Here is a 14,960-nt window from a genome sequence, read left to right as displayed (position 1 = left end):
ACTCAAGTAATTAAAATGCAGGTGTGACATCCCTACTCGCTTAAAAAATCCATAAAATCTCTGTCATGGAGATTGGAGCACTAGCAGCACATGCGCTTCCCAAGGTGACACTAACCTTTCCTGATGAGCTCCGTTTTCCTGTCAGCCTTCTCCCTCCAGGGCATACTGATGGAGGGGAAGAAGGACCTCTTCTCCTTGGGCTCCTCCACCCCCTGACCCCCCTGGCCCTGTCCCTGGCCGTTCCTGTGGAYCTGGACCACAGCTGAGGTTTTTTCCCTCCTCTCATCTCGCTCCTCATGGCCAGCTGAATCAGCCCCCACCCTCGTCCTCTGGACCACTGCATCGCTTGAACCCCCTCTGCCCACCTTGGGGAGTGGAGAGGGGGGAGGGGTGGCAGGTTTAGGGGATGTGCTCGGTCTTTGGTAGAGTGAGGGTTTGGACGGCTTCTCCTCCTTGCTGTGCATGGAAGGGGTGGGAGACTTGCCTGCTTGGACACGGGGCTTTGGAAGACATACAACCATACGTCCAGGCTTTTCCCCAGGAATGCTCTCTCTGAGTGGAGACGCAGGGCTGGATCTATCAGAGAACACTGAGGTGTCAGAGTCAGGGTCAATGGGGGTCAGAGGTGGAGGGACACCGTTGAAGCTGTCACCGGCGCTGTACCTCTTCTTCCTCTTGTCTGTCGACTGATCACTGTGAAAGCGGAGGGAGTAGTTGGTCCTCCTCAGCTTGATCCCAAAAGGAGAGGGCTGGCCCTGCTCCCTCCCTTCCTCCCGGCCGTCAGAGTCCTCTGATTCTCCTCCCAGGCTCACAGCGTCTGTCACTGACCCCTCAGGTCTGGGGGACCACTGGGAAGACCTGGGGACTATGAACGATGGGAGGTCTTTGGCAAACATGCACTCCCCTTTTCTGGCTGCGATCCGGACGGTCTTACCACCACTGCTCTGGGCTTTGCTGCCTGGGGCTGGTGAGGCTGCAGGGGGAACAGAGGTGCTGGAGGAGATGTTGGAGAGAGCAGAGGCTGGGCTTCCTCCTTCCTTCTCTTCCGGATTCAACACCTCAGAGTTCCTGCTGGAGTCGGCAAACTTCTTCCTGGCCGGAGTGATAGAGAACTTGGCGCTGGCGGACATGGTCTTCCTGAGGTTGGTATGGGGAAACGGACTCTGGTCCTCACTGCTGGGTCGGCTTTGGCTATGGGGGTCAGGGTATTCCTCATACTTCCCCTCCTCCGCCCCCTTAAATATCTTGCAGCGGATACTGGCCCACTCTGCAAGAACGGCTGCACTGGACTGGTCTGTGGACTCACTGAGGGATTTGGTTTTTCCAGACTTGCGTACTGGTGGGGTCTTGCTCTTGGTTGGTGGTGGGGTTTCCATGGTAGCTTTCTTTTCATCTGCCAGACCCAGGAGAGACTTACAAGCGATTTCTTTGATATGGTCCAGGTTGACAGCAGTCCCACATAGCTGGGCACCTGTCACCAGGATGGCTGTGTGGCGGACATACTGAGAGGACAGGAGGGTGGGCGAGTCAGCTCTCTCTCTGTGTTCAGTCACAGCGCTCCCCGGCTGACTGGAGGCCGGTATAACAGGCGTTAGGTTGACCTTCTGGAACAGGATCTGCTTCTCCCCAGAGGACCCTTTGACAGTGAACGGCCTCTGTCTCTTCTCCATCTCTCTCCAGCGCACCTCCTCTGCCCTCCTCTTCCTCTCAGGGTCAGAGCTGCTCGCAGCCGCTTCTGCACACAGCCTCTTCTCCTCCTCCTCCTCCTCATTTTTCTTCCTCTCCTCCTCTGCAAGCAGTTTTCTCTTTTTCTTCACCTGCTTTTTCATTCTCTCTTCCTCCTCTTCTGCCTCTTTTAGTCTCTTTTCCTCATCTACACGAAGATGCTCTGCCTCCAGTTCACACTGCTTCCTCTTCTCTTCTTCTTTCCTACTTCTTTCCTCTTCCTCTTTCTTCTTTTCCTCTTCCTCCAGTGTCCTCTCCTTCTCCTCTCGTTGCATAAGCTCCAAATCTTCTCTCATCCTTCTTTCTTCTTCTTTCTCTATCCTCTCCTCTTCTTCTTTCATCCTCCTCTCCATCTCCTCTCTCTGTCTCCACTCCTCTTCTTCTTTCATCCTCCTCTCCATCTCCTCTCTCTGCCTCCTCTCCTCTTCTTCTTTCATCCTCCTCTCCATCTCCTCTCTCTGCCTCCTCTCCTCTTCTTCTTTCATCCTCCTCTCCATCTCCTCTCTCTGCCTCCTCTCCTCTTCTTCTTTCATCCTCCTCTCCATCTCCTCTCTCTGCCTCCTTTCCTCCTCCTTTTTAAGTATACGTCCCTCTTGTTTGCAACATCGCTCCTCCTCTAACTCACACAGCCGCCACTCCTCTGCTTTCTTCTTCCTATCTTCCTCTTCCTCTCTGTGCCTCTGTTCCGCCAGTTCTCTCTTTCTCCTGGACTCCCATCTCTCCTCCTCCTGCAGTTTCTGCTTGTGGGTTTTCTCTGGGGGTGTCTCCTCCTCAGCGTTCCTGTTTTGGCTGTCTGCTGCATCTTTCTCCTCCTGCTGTATGCCAGGGATATCCACCTCTTGCAGATCCTGAAAAGAATTACGTATTTTGATTTTGATTTTCTATTGTTGAGCTTTATCTCACTATTTTCAGTCTACATGACAATTCTATGTATGCACATTAAAACCAAAGAAAGACCACCAACTGTAAGGACCATGACCCCCTCTCACCTGTGTATACCGGTGGTGCTTGCGGGAGATCCTCTGMTTTTTGGGTTTGACAGACAGCTTATGCTTGGCAGCGGTGTTGTCCAGCCGAGGGACAGACTGTGTGACTCCATCCAGGTCGATGGACTCAATGGTGCCGATGGCTGGAAGAACTTGTTTGGACATGGGAGATTTCACTGGAGTGCTGGGGGCTTCAGCCTGGGGAGCTCCATGGCTCTCACCGGCCTCTTGGTCCCGACTGGCCCCCTGGTTGTCATAGAAACATAACATTTTCATTCTCTTCCTATATTTCCAACACAAATTCTTTGAGTTAATACTGTATCATTATAAGCTAACAGTGAACCAAAGATTATGCAATTAATGATCCGCTATTACCTTTGGCTCTGTGTCCACTGGCTCAGCTTCCACCTGGGCTAAGACCCTCAGAGGGCTACTGGGCACCTCCTCTTCATCCGAGCTGCCCTCGTCTCCCTCACTCTTCCTCAGAGAGGGGGGCTTCTGGCCAAACTTGATATTCTGTGCTATCTGCCGCTGCATTTTCCACACACACACACACACACACACACACACACACACACACACACACACACACACACACACACACACACACACACACACACACACACACACACACACACACACACACACACACACTTTGGGTTTGGTGTTAGATATTGAAGACAGCAGTAACGTTAAAGTGTCTGTTATCTGGGAGCAACAGCTGACTTTGAGTCATCAACCAAGACTGTGAACATACATCTGAATGTGTGTGTGCCCGTGTGTTTAAGGCCCACCTGCAAGTTCCTGACTTTATCGGAGACGTTTTCCTGGGACATGGTTTGTTCTGGGCTGAGGTCCTGTACTGCTTCCTCTGGGATAAACACACTGTCGTGGGAGAGGGCTTGAGACCCAATGGGGTTCAGCTCCCTGCAAAGACATAATGGGAGCTACAGTTATAGCATGCTAATACAGTCAGTCACTCATTAATTCCTGACAAGATGTAGTATCCCTGAGCAAATTAATTTGCACAAACAGAAACCATTTCACACACTCTAAACTTCACCAATTAAAATCTAAAAGTCAGTCAAGCAGTTTATAGACCACATTTCAACTGAACTGCACCCCTTTCTCACCAGACTGAGATTTAGTCGAATCTGCCGACTCAAAAATAGATAACATTGCATGCCAAACGAGAAACCACATGATAATATATGTGGGATCCACGTTGGGTCTTAGTGGAAATAGTATTATAGGCTTTCTCTGTGGTATGGGTGTGGCTCAAGTCCATGCAGTCTAAGTTATTGATAAGATAAGACCTGTGTTCAGAGCTTGTTTCATTTTGAGGTGGGACCTGTACAAGCAATAGGGGGAAAACGGCAATGTAGAGCCAACTCAACTGCATTGCATGACCTCATGACAACATTATGAACAGTGTATAAATGCAACCTGGACTACTGGAGTATTTCTCATGATATCAAACAGAATGCATAGATGTCCTGTTTACCTCAGATGTTGATTGGTCTCATCATCTGAGATGACTCCGTTAGACACTTCCCCTGTGGTGAAGCTAGCCTTCAGCTCTGCTGTATCGAAGTCCCGCTCTTCTGCCTTCTTCTTCCTCTTCCCAAACAGGCGTCTGAACGGCTGGAATTTGCCCTGTCGTCGCCTCTCTGCAGGCAGAAAGAGAAATGATAACCAAAGCCACACACTATCACCTTATCGCTCTTTATTTTCACATCCGTGGACTGTATAATTACATCTAAATGAGTGGCCCGTAGTGTGAGTGTGTGTGAATGTATACAAAAGAACTCCACAGCAGATGAGGTGAAGAGAAAACCTTGGATCGGTTGATAATACTTACCTTGAATAACAGAATGTGCTAAATAAAGTAGGAATACTCAGAAGGACATGGAGGAAAACCAACATTCGAATCATAAAAAGGCTGAATCATTCTGACCTGACTGGACCATTGGGAGTCATTCAGGAAATCAATCACTCATTGAACGACTGTCTCTCTTTCTCATATGCAAACATACATTTGTTTCACTTGAACAGATACTCAAGGCTACACAGATACTCTTATCCAAAGCAACTTTAGACAGTTCAATACTGTTCATGTTATCAACACAGCATGGTGTGCTGTGGACCTTTGAGGTTCCAGGTAGTCTAATTCCACATAGATGTGATTTATCACTGACGTTTGCACATGCTCCTTCATCACATAAATACTCTTCTATCATAGCATGTGCCAAATTGATTCATAAATTGTCTCCAGGGATAGTTATTATACCAACTTCACTATACCAACAGCTGGGTGGTATGGAGCAGAGTATTCACCACCACAATTACTCATTACAAATCAACCTTGAAAATCCCAGCTATGTAATCGCATAACCAGAAGTTTACTACAAATGCAGAAACAATGGCGGTGAAGCTCATCATGACTGCCTGCTTATCATGACTGCCTCCTCGTCCTGTCTCTGTGACCTTGTCAGATGGTGTTTCATCTGAGCAGCAACTTAGCTGACCAACAGATCTCTTATTAAAGTGTGGGGAGCTCCTAATGTCAACAGTAAGGTTATTCTATTTTTGTGTTTTTATCTCCATTCGTTTTTTTGTTTTTGTTTTCAAATCAGTTTAGTTTCAGTGAGTTTTCAGTTCTGATTTGCTAGTTTTTATTTAGTTTAACTTCGTTTTTATATTATTTAGTTTCAGTTTTAGGTTTAGTGTTAGGGACAGAAAGCATGCGTGGGAGCCTAGGAGGCATTTGGGTTATATTGTTTTTTGTTTGTTTTTGGGTTGTTACTTTATGCAACTGCACATAAGGTCAAAGACAGAAGAGAAAGCGAGACATCTCACTGGCACATTCTATTCTGGTCGGGCAGGTATGGCGACCAGGGAGAGGACACAAAGTAGACCAGAGCCAGCTGTTCCCTCTCTCCTGTGAGCATGCCCGATATTATGGAGGAACTGTGTGTCATGCTCTGATCTGTTTCACCTGATTGTCTCCACCCCCTCCAGGTGTCYCTTATTCTCCCCAGTGTATTTATCCCTGTGTTTCCTGTCTCTCTGTGCCAGTTCGTCTTGTATGTTAGTCAAGTAAACCAGCGTGTTTTTCCCGTTCTCTTTTTGATAGTCTTCCCGGTTTTGACCCCTGCCTGACTCTGGACTCTGAACTGGTTTTGACTCTTTTGCCTGTCCACGACCATTCTCTTGCCTTATCCTATTGGATTAGTTAATATTGTAAGACCCCAACCATGTGCCTCATGTGTCTGCATCTGGGTCTCGCCTTGTGTCATGATATCATGAGCTCATGCGGGAAAGGATGCTCACGCGAGAGAGGGAACGCCCACTTACACAGACGGAACCTTGAAAAAACATTTAAATGGTAAATGGCCTGAGTAAACTATCTTATTTATCCACCATCTTTGATAAGGTGATGGGTCAAGTCATAGGTTAGGTTAGCCCTTCTCATGACTCCAATGCTATATTGGAGAATTCCACGTCCCATTTGATTAGCTGAGGTTATTTTGTCAAGTGTGAAACGCTCTATCTAGAAACAATTGATCCTTGATTACTATACGGTTTTGGAAACRTTGAACACTCAACTTAATTATAATCCAAAATAACTTTACAAATACAAAAGATACACTTGCTGTTTTACTACAGATTTTTTTTTTTTTTGTGTAACACAGTTTCGACAGGTTTTTTTGTTCCCTCCCGAGTTTCCATTAGCTCAGGAAGTGCAACACAGAACACATCTGTGGAAATCTGTGTTAAAACGGTGCACAGTAAGTGTATCTTTGTATTTGTAAAATAATTTTGGTGATATGAAAGAATTTCTGAGTTTTCTAAAACTGCATTGCACGCAGTGATTAACGTTAGACTGAGTGTCGGGACTGTTGTTGTCACGCCCTGACCAGAGTTTGCTTTGTATGTTTTATGTTTTGGTTGGTCAGGGTGTGATCTGTGTGGGCATTCTATGTTGTATGTCTGGTTTGTATATTTCTATGTGTTTGGCCTGATATGGTTCTCAATCAGAGACAGGTGTTTTGCGTTGTCTCTGATTGGGAACCATATTTAGGTAGCCTGTTTTGTATTGTGGGTTGTGGGTTATTGTCTATGTTATGTTGCATGTTTGCACAGTGTTTATATAGCGGTCACGTTCGTCTTATTCGTTTGGTTGTTTTTGTGTAAGTGTTCTTCATTAAACTTAGAAGAATGTATTCAAACCACGCTGCGCTTTGGTCCGCTTCTTACGACAATCGTGACAGTTGTACACATTGGCCCCGCTGTGGTCAGTTCAAATGAGAACCATATGGCTGTGTGGCCTTGCGTAAGTTGGGTTCTCAAGGGCTAAGGTTAGATTCAAATCTTTAAGTCATTATCTGTGACTTGGATTTAATAGAAATAGCGCGCCAATATGGTGGAAGGAATTTTTTAAACTTAAGTAGTACATGTAAGAAGAATCAAGTTAACCAACTACACATTTTTCCGTGATAGTGATGCACACGCTAGGACTATTTAAAACATGGCTATATACTAGCAGCATTTACCCTCCAGATTCAGTAGCTTGAAACCCCATTAGATTTTTGCCCAAAGTTTAGAAAAAAAACTCAAACTGAACATAATTCATTATGGTTATTATTTRAGTTTGTTTTGGAGTCAAAGATAATATTGTCAGTATAGTTTTAGTTTATTTTCATTTACTTTTCATGATTTGTTTTCYTTTACTATAATAACCTTGGTTCACAGAGCATTTCAGAGCTGCCATGTTGTAGAATGCTAGCACACCAGGTAGCCCACAAACAAAACAAACCAATATATCTACAGAATCCCCTGTAATAATATAGAGTGAAGCTCTACCACACAGGAAATTATATTAAGATTATTTTCCTGTTTATCAGAGTATAAAATGCGGTTCCCTGAGTAAAGAAGTTTATCTCTGGAAATGACAATGACAATGTGCACAAGGACACATCAGTGTCCATATAGTTTCTATTCTCTACAAATTAATTTAAAAACCACACTCTCAGAGATATTAACCTTATATTGCACAAATCTTATTGCTATTTCAGTTACAGCTCTTATGAAGGAAGCTTGCTGTTAGTTTATCTACAAGGTGGTTTCTTACTGCTACTATAACATAATGATTACATTACAAGAGCAAAATATAATTCTGTTAGTATTGGCTATGTGATTTATTGACCAATAACCAGGTGTGAAATATTGTATCAGTAAATTACTGTCAAAAACATAAGTCATAGCTACCTGCTACACAACCCTGGCRGATGCAACCCCCTTCACTAGCAGACACTGACAGGGCATGATTTCAGTTGGCAGTGATTGAGTCTTGATAACCAAGCAGTTTCCATGCCACAGAGCTGAACTGAAGATAAGAGGACCTTTGCTTCCTATCTTTATTTCCTCATTAGCTTTCCTTGSCAGTCAGTTATACACTCCCAGTCATATTAGATACACATATCCGTGTCAAAAATAAAACGTCTGACAGTTGTCTCTCAGGGATCTCCTGACTGCTGTTGACATGATGGGGAAATCAGTGTAGATATGCTATCCATAGATATTATATTGTTACTGTATCTCAAGAGTGGAAGGAGCAGTGCTTGACTTGGGCAGGAGCTCACTGGCGCTGAGTACACCTCAAATGTTCTACTGCTTGACCTCCTGTTCCTCTTTTGGAATATTAGCTCAAAAGTATTGTGGAGCTTCTGCACCTAAATATAAGCAGTACCGGTACCCAAAATGAGTACCGGCCCTTATTTCCATCCAAATCAAGAACTGGGAAGGAGGTTATCACTTCTCCCACTAAAATGCTTTTCTATCCTCACTGATTGTCCTGGTTGAAAACTATTTGACATGCCAAGGTAAATTAAGAAAATTCAATCAAATGTTATTTTACACTAGACTAGTGCATACCGGTAATTGCATACCTTTGCCTGCCAGTATGAGAGGTGTGTTTCAACATGTGTTCAATACATGTACAGTGCATTCGGAAAGTATTCAGAACCCTTGACTTTTTCCACATTTTGTTACGTTACAGCCTTACTCTAAAACTGATTAAATTGTTTTTCCCACTTCATCAATCTACACACAATACCCCATAATGACAAAGCAAAAAACAGGGTTTAGATTTGTTTGCAAATTTATAACAAAAAAATAAAATGACGTTTACATAAGTATTCAGACACTTTACTCAGTACTTTGTTGTAGCACCTTTGGCAGCGATTACAGCCTTGAGTCTTACACATCCAAATATATCGGACCAAATTTTGAAAGCCACGAATTGTACTTCTGAATTCCGTAAAGTCGGTATGGAAGAGGTGAAAAAATTATTGTTGTCTATCAGCAATGACAAGCCACCGGGGTCTGACAATCTGGATGGAACATTACATAAATCTTCAATTTATGCCTACTAGAAAGTGTGTGCCCTCAGGCCTGGAGGGAATCTAAAGTCATTCCGCTTCCCAAGAATAGTAAAGCCCCATTTACTGGCTCAAATAGCCGACCAATCAGCCTGTTACCAACCCTTAGTAAACTTCTGGAAAAAATTGTGTTTGACCAGATACAATGCTATTTTACAATAAACAAAGTGACAACAGATTTTCAGCATGCTTATAGGAAAGGACACTCAACAAGCACAGCACTTACACAAATGACTGATGATTGGCTGAGAGAAATTGATGATAAAATGATTGTGGGGGCTGTCTTGTTAGACTTCAGTGCAGCTTTTGACATTATCGATCATAGTCTGCTGCTGGAAAAACGTATGTGTTATAGCTTTACACCCTCTGCTACAACGTGGATAAAGAGTTACTTGTCTAACAGAACAGAGGGTGTTCTTTAATAGAAGCCTTTCAAACATAACCCAGGTAGAATCAGGAATTCCCCAGGGTAGCTGTTTAGGCCCCTTGCTTTATTCAATTTTTACTAACGACATACCACTGACTTTGGGTAAAGCCAGAGTGTCTATCTATGCGGATGACTCAACACTATACACGTCAGCTACTACAACGACTGAAATGACTGCAACACTCAACAAAGATCTGCAGTTAGTTTCAGAGTGGGTGGCAAGGAACAAGTTAGCCCTAAATATTTCTAAAACTAAAAGCATTGTATTTGGGACAAAACATTCACTTAACCTCAACAAAATCTTGTAATAAATAATGTGGAAATTGAGCAAATTGAGATTACTAAACTGCTTGGAGTAACTACATTGTAAACTGTCATGGTCAAAACATATTGATACAGTAGTAGCTAAGATGGGGAGAAGTCTGTCCATAATAAAGCGATGCTCTGCCTTCTTCACAACACTATCAACAAGGCAGGTCCTACAGGCCCTAGTTTTGTCGCACCTTGACTACTGTTCAGTCGTGTGGTCAGGTGCCACAAAAAAGGACTTAGGAAAATTGCAATTGGCTCAGAACAGGGCAGCACGGCTGGCCCTTGGATGTACACAGAGAGNAAAAAGGACTTAGGAAAATTGCAATTGGCTCAGAACAGGGCAGCACGGCTGGCCCTTGGATGTACACAGAGAGCTAATATTAATAATATGCATGTGAATCTCTCCTGGCTCAAAATGGAGGAGAGATTCACTTCTTCACTACTTGTATTTATGAGAGGTATTGACATGTTGAATGCACCGAGCTGTCTGTCTAAACTACTGGCACACAGCTCGGACACCCATGCACACCCCACAATACATACCACCAGAGGTCTCTTCACAGTCCCCAAGTTCAGAACAGACTATGGGAGGCACACAGTACTACATAGAGCTATGACAACATGGAACTCTATTCCACATCAAGTAACTGATGCAAGCAGTAAAGTGAGATTAAAAAAATAACTTATCAAACAGCGGGGACTGTGAAGCAACACATACATAGACACAGACAAATCATTCACACACACACACACACAGTAACATATACACACACACACACACACACACACACACACACACATGGATTTAATACTGTAGATATGTGGTAGTGGTGGAGTAGGGGCCTGAGGGCACACAGTGTGCTGTGAAATCTGTGAATGTATTGCAATGTTTTTAAAATTGTATAAACTCCCTTAATGTTGCTGGACCCCAGCTAATGGGGATCCATAATAAATATAAATATAAAGTATGATGCTACAAGCTTGGCACACCTGTATTTGGGGAGTTTTCCCATTCTTCTCTGCAGATCCTCTCAAGCTCTGTCAGGTTGGACAAGGAGTGTCACTTCACAGCTTTTTTCAGGTCTCTCCAGAGATCTTCGATTGGGTCCAAGTCAGGGCTCTGGCTGAGCCACTCAAGAACATTTAGAGACTTGTCCCAAAGCCACTCCTGCGTTGTCTTGGCTGTGTGCTTAGGGTCGTTGTCCTGTTTGAAGGMSAARCTTCACCCCAGTCTGAAGTCCTGAGTGCTCTGGATCAGGTTTTCCTCAAGGATCTCTCTGTACTTTGCTCTGTTCATCTTTCCTTCGATCCTGACTAGTCTCCCAGTCCCTGCGGTTAAAAGCTTTCCACAGCATGATGCTGCCATCACCATGCTTCACCGTAGGGATGTGCCAGGTTTCTTCAGATGTGAATCTTGGCATTCAGCCAAAGAGTTCAATCTTGGTTTCATCAGACCAGAACATCTTGTTTCTCAGTGGCTGAGAGTTAGGTTCCTTTTGGCAAACTCAAGCGGGCTGTCATTTCCTTTTACTGAGGAGTGGCTTCTGTCTGGCCACTCTACTATAAAGGCTTGATTGGTGGAGTGCTGCAGAGATGGTTGTCCTTCTGGAATGTTCTCCCATCTCCACAAGGAACTCTGGAGCTCTGTCAGAGTGACATCGGGTCTTGTTCACCCCCTGACAAGGCCTTCCCAATTGCTCAGTTTGGCGGGCAGTCGGCTCTAGGAAGAGTCTTGTGGTTCCATACTTCTTCCATTTAAGAGTGATGGAGGCCACTGTGTTCTTGGGGACCTTCAATGCTGTAGAATGTTTTGTCACCCTTCCCCAGATCTGTGCTCAACACAATCCTTGCTCAGAGCCTACAGACAATTCCTGCAACTCATGGCTTGGTTTTGCTCTGACATGCACTGTCAACTGTGGAACCTTATATAGACAGGTGTGTGCCTTTCCAATATATCTAATCAATTGAATTTACCACAGGTGACTCCAATTAAGTTGTAGAAACATCTCAAGGATGATCAATGGAAACAGAATGCACCTGAGCTTAATTTCGACCTCACAGCAAAGGGTCTGAATTAGTTATGTAAATAAGGTATCTGTTTTTATTTTTAATACATTTGCAAAAAGTTCAAAAAAACAGTTTTGCTTTGTCATTATGGGGTATTGTATGTAATTGTACATTTTACAGAACAAAATGTGGAAAAAGTCAAGGGGTCTGAATACTTTCCGAATGCACTGTATGTGCTCTAAGTCAGTGTTTTCCAGGATTCCTTTATATGTTCTAATGAGTATCTGTATGATCAGATGTTTGTAATGTATCTATGTCAGTGTTTGTGTGTCTGAATGTTAGTGGGAGATCCTGTGGATGAACTGAAGTGGGAGAGGTTACCAGGTTACTCTGCACCACTGTGAAGACAAATGCTTTCTGCTTTCTCTGGGTATCCCTTTCAGGGCTATAAGTAGCAACCAGTGTATGATTTCACTCTGTGTGTGTTGCTGCACAGGGGCATTGTGGAAAATTATACAGCAAACTCATTTCTACTCTCTGGTCACAAACACAATCTCTCTGAGCTGTGTGAGTTTGAGTCAGTAGTGTTAAAAAGTTGCATCTGAATCCATCTATCCTTCGTGGTTAAAATACTATCCTGTAGGTCGACTAACTCCTGACCATGTAAATCATATTAAATGTTCAATAGCCATCAATCCCCTCTACCAAGACCTCAGCCAAATCATAATCTGTACTCATCCAAACTACCATATCATCTGTGGTATAATTCAATCATGTGTGTTACCTAATCATTTATTAACAATGGTGCAATTTAGAGAAACAAAGGCTTCAACAGAACAGTGTACCGGCAGTTTACCAACAGGGTGTCAACAGTGTGCCAGTCTGTTGACCCAGACTGCTGACTGAGCCAACTCTGAGAGACTACTGGGTTCAGCCTCTGTGTCTTAGTGTGTTATTGAGCAAACTGATGAGCTGCTCCAGCCTATTTCTCTCTGTCTGTCAGACTGTTTCTCCCTCTGGGGAAGTACTGAGTGTTGTACTGTGGATGATGTCCTATTTTTACCAGCATTAGGGCCTGTCCTGCACTGCTTCTACTCTGTTTCGCTGGCCGGCCAATACTGCACTCACTGCCCCTGGCGTGCTCACACACTCATGCATGGGGCAGCACATAGACTAGTGGTTAGAGTGTTGGGCCTGTAACCAAAAGGTTGCTAGATCGAATCCCCAAGCTGACAAGGTAAAAATCTGTTGTTCTGCCCCTGAACAAGGCAGTTAACCCACTGTTCCTAGGCTGTCATTGTAANTTGCTAGATCGAATCCCCAAGCTGACAAGGTAAAAATCTGTTGTTCTGCCCCTGAACAAGGCAGTTAACCCACTGTTCCTAGGCTGTCATTGTAATTAAGAATGTGTTCTTAACTGACTTGCCTAGTTAAATAAAGGTTAAAAAATGAAACCAGAAAGGACATGTTTTCAGCAGAGTAGAACACCCAGTAGCATTCCACACATCTACTTTAGGGTTAAGTCTGAATGGTCAGCATGAAACATAATCGACTACATAGTAAAGCTATTATTACTTTCTACTATCAACACAGACCTATATTTTGAACTATAGCCTAACATCACATCGGGCTGTCTGTAAATGCAGAAAGGAAATGCTTCAAGCCTAAGCCTAGAGTGAAGAGATATGGGCTCAGGCTGTGTATTGATTTATGTAGGTCCATATTCAGAGTTGTCAACTAAAACTATTCCACTGATCAATTTCAGTTATTTACTGTAGCTTGGATAATCAATAATCTACACTGCTCGCTGTCCTGATACGTTGTTTTATTTCCTTTAGTTTCTGTCCTTTCAATTACATCCTTTCTGAATGTATTAATTCCCCATAGGAAAGTAGATATCAATAGGTGATAAAAGTAGGTACAGAGTGCAGAAGTCACATACAGGGTCACACAGAAGCCTTATACCATCACACAAGTCTAAAATAAGCCCTGTAAGCTTTTGATATCAGTTACTGTACAACCCATCACTGCATCACCACACCATGCATTTCTTAAAGAGACAGTTAAAAAGAGGTATAAATATAAGCCAACAAAGGCCTCCTTTTATTCTCTTATCATCTACCTGGCAATGACCTTCTCTCCCCTCTCTCCAAGGGTCCCTTGGTGACTAGCTTGTTAATGGTATAGGGCTCCCGAGTGGCGCAGCGGTCTAAGGAACTGCATCTCAGTGCACGAGGCGTCACTATAGGCCCTGGTTCGATTTCAGGCTGTATCACATCCGGTTGTGATTGGGAGTCCCATAGGGCGGCGCACAATTGGCCCAGCATTGTCCGGGTTTGGCTGTCATTGTAAATAAGAATTTGTTCTTTAACTGACTTGTCTAGTTAAATAAAGGTAACAAAAAATAATATATATATATAACTCCTCTGAGGCCACTGCTCTACACACAGTTTGTGTACAAAATTATTGCTTAGATAGCCAAACAAACACCTTACATAGCTCAGAAAAGGGTTGCAATTAAATTAAAGTGTTCATGAGAATTACACATCTTTCAAATCAAGATAATCCTAACTGAGCAAATCACAGGATACTCACAGTGCTCTCTCTCTACTTCCCTCTCTCAACTATCTCCTTCTCTCACTGCAGCTGTGGATAACATGTTAGCCCAGCAGGGAAGTCCTTTGTTCCTCCAGACCTGCATTCGATTAGAGATCCTCCACCTAATCACAACGTGAATAACACCCATCACACATGACTGCAGTGCAACTTCTGAACAAAACCACATGGTTCACCACTTCTAACAGAGGCAATTTAAGAAACATAATATTGCAAAAAATAGATTCAAATGAAAGATGCTGTTTTTATCTCACCAAACAATTGTCTCAACACCTCAATCACACACACAGCTCTCTGGCTGCAACACCTCTCATCAGTCTCTGCACTTTGTTGGCTGCAACACCTCTCATCAGTCTCTGCACTTTGTTGGCTGCAACAACCTCCCTCATAAGTCCTGCACTTTGTTGGCTGCAACACCTCTTATCAGTCTCTGCACTTTTGTTG

At 43.7% G+C, this 14,960-nt stretch overlaps 1 protein-coding gene across 2 annotated transcripts in view; it reads right to left on the bottom strand.

Moving 5' to 3' along the window:
• The window catches only part of LOC111976105 (capping protein inhibiting regulator of actin dynamics-like), a 32,388-nt gene that overhangs the window by 2,482 nt on the left and 14,946 nt on the right, over positions 1-14,960 (bottom strand). For both annotated transcript variants that reach the window (XM_024004852.1, XM_024004853.2), the window contains exons 3-7: positions 4,216-4,381; positions 3,506-3,638; positions 3,087-3,242; positions 2,715-2,957; positions 116-2,573 (exon numbers count right to left, since the gene is read on the bottom strand). In XM_024004852.1, coding sequence (XP_023860620.1) covers positions 116-2,573; positions 2,715-2,957; positions 3,087-3,242; positions 3,506-3,638; positions 4,216-4,381 — 3,156 coding nt within the window. The remainder of the gene's footprint in view (positions 1-115; positions 2,574-2,714; positions 2,958-3,086; positions 3,243-3,505; positions 3,639-4,215; positions 4,382-14,960) is intronic.

This window comes from Salvelinus sp. IW2-2015, linkage group LG16 (assembly GCF_002910315.2).
Source record: "Salvelinus sp. IW2-2015 linkage group LG16, ASM291031v2, whole genome shotgun sequence".
Classification (NCBI taxonomy): domain Eukaryota; kingdom Metazoa; phylum Chordata; class Actinopteri; order Salmoniformes; family Salmonidae; genus Salvelinus; species Salvelinus sp. IW2-2015.
The sequence above is the reverse complement of the archived record's forward strand: the minus strand, read 5'-3'. Positions and strand labels throughout refer to the sequence as shown.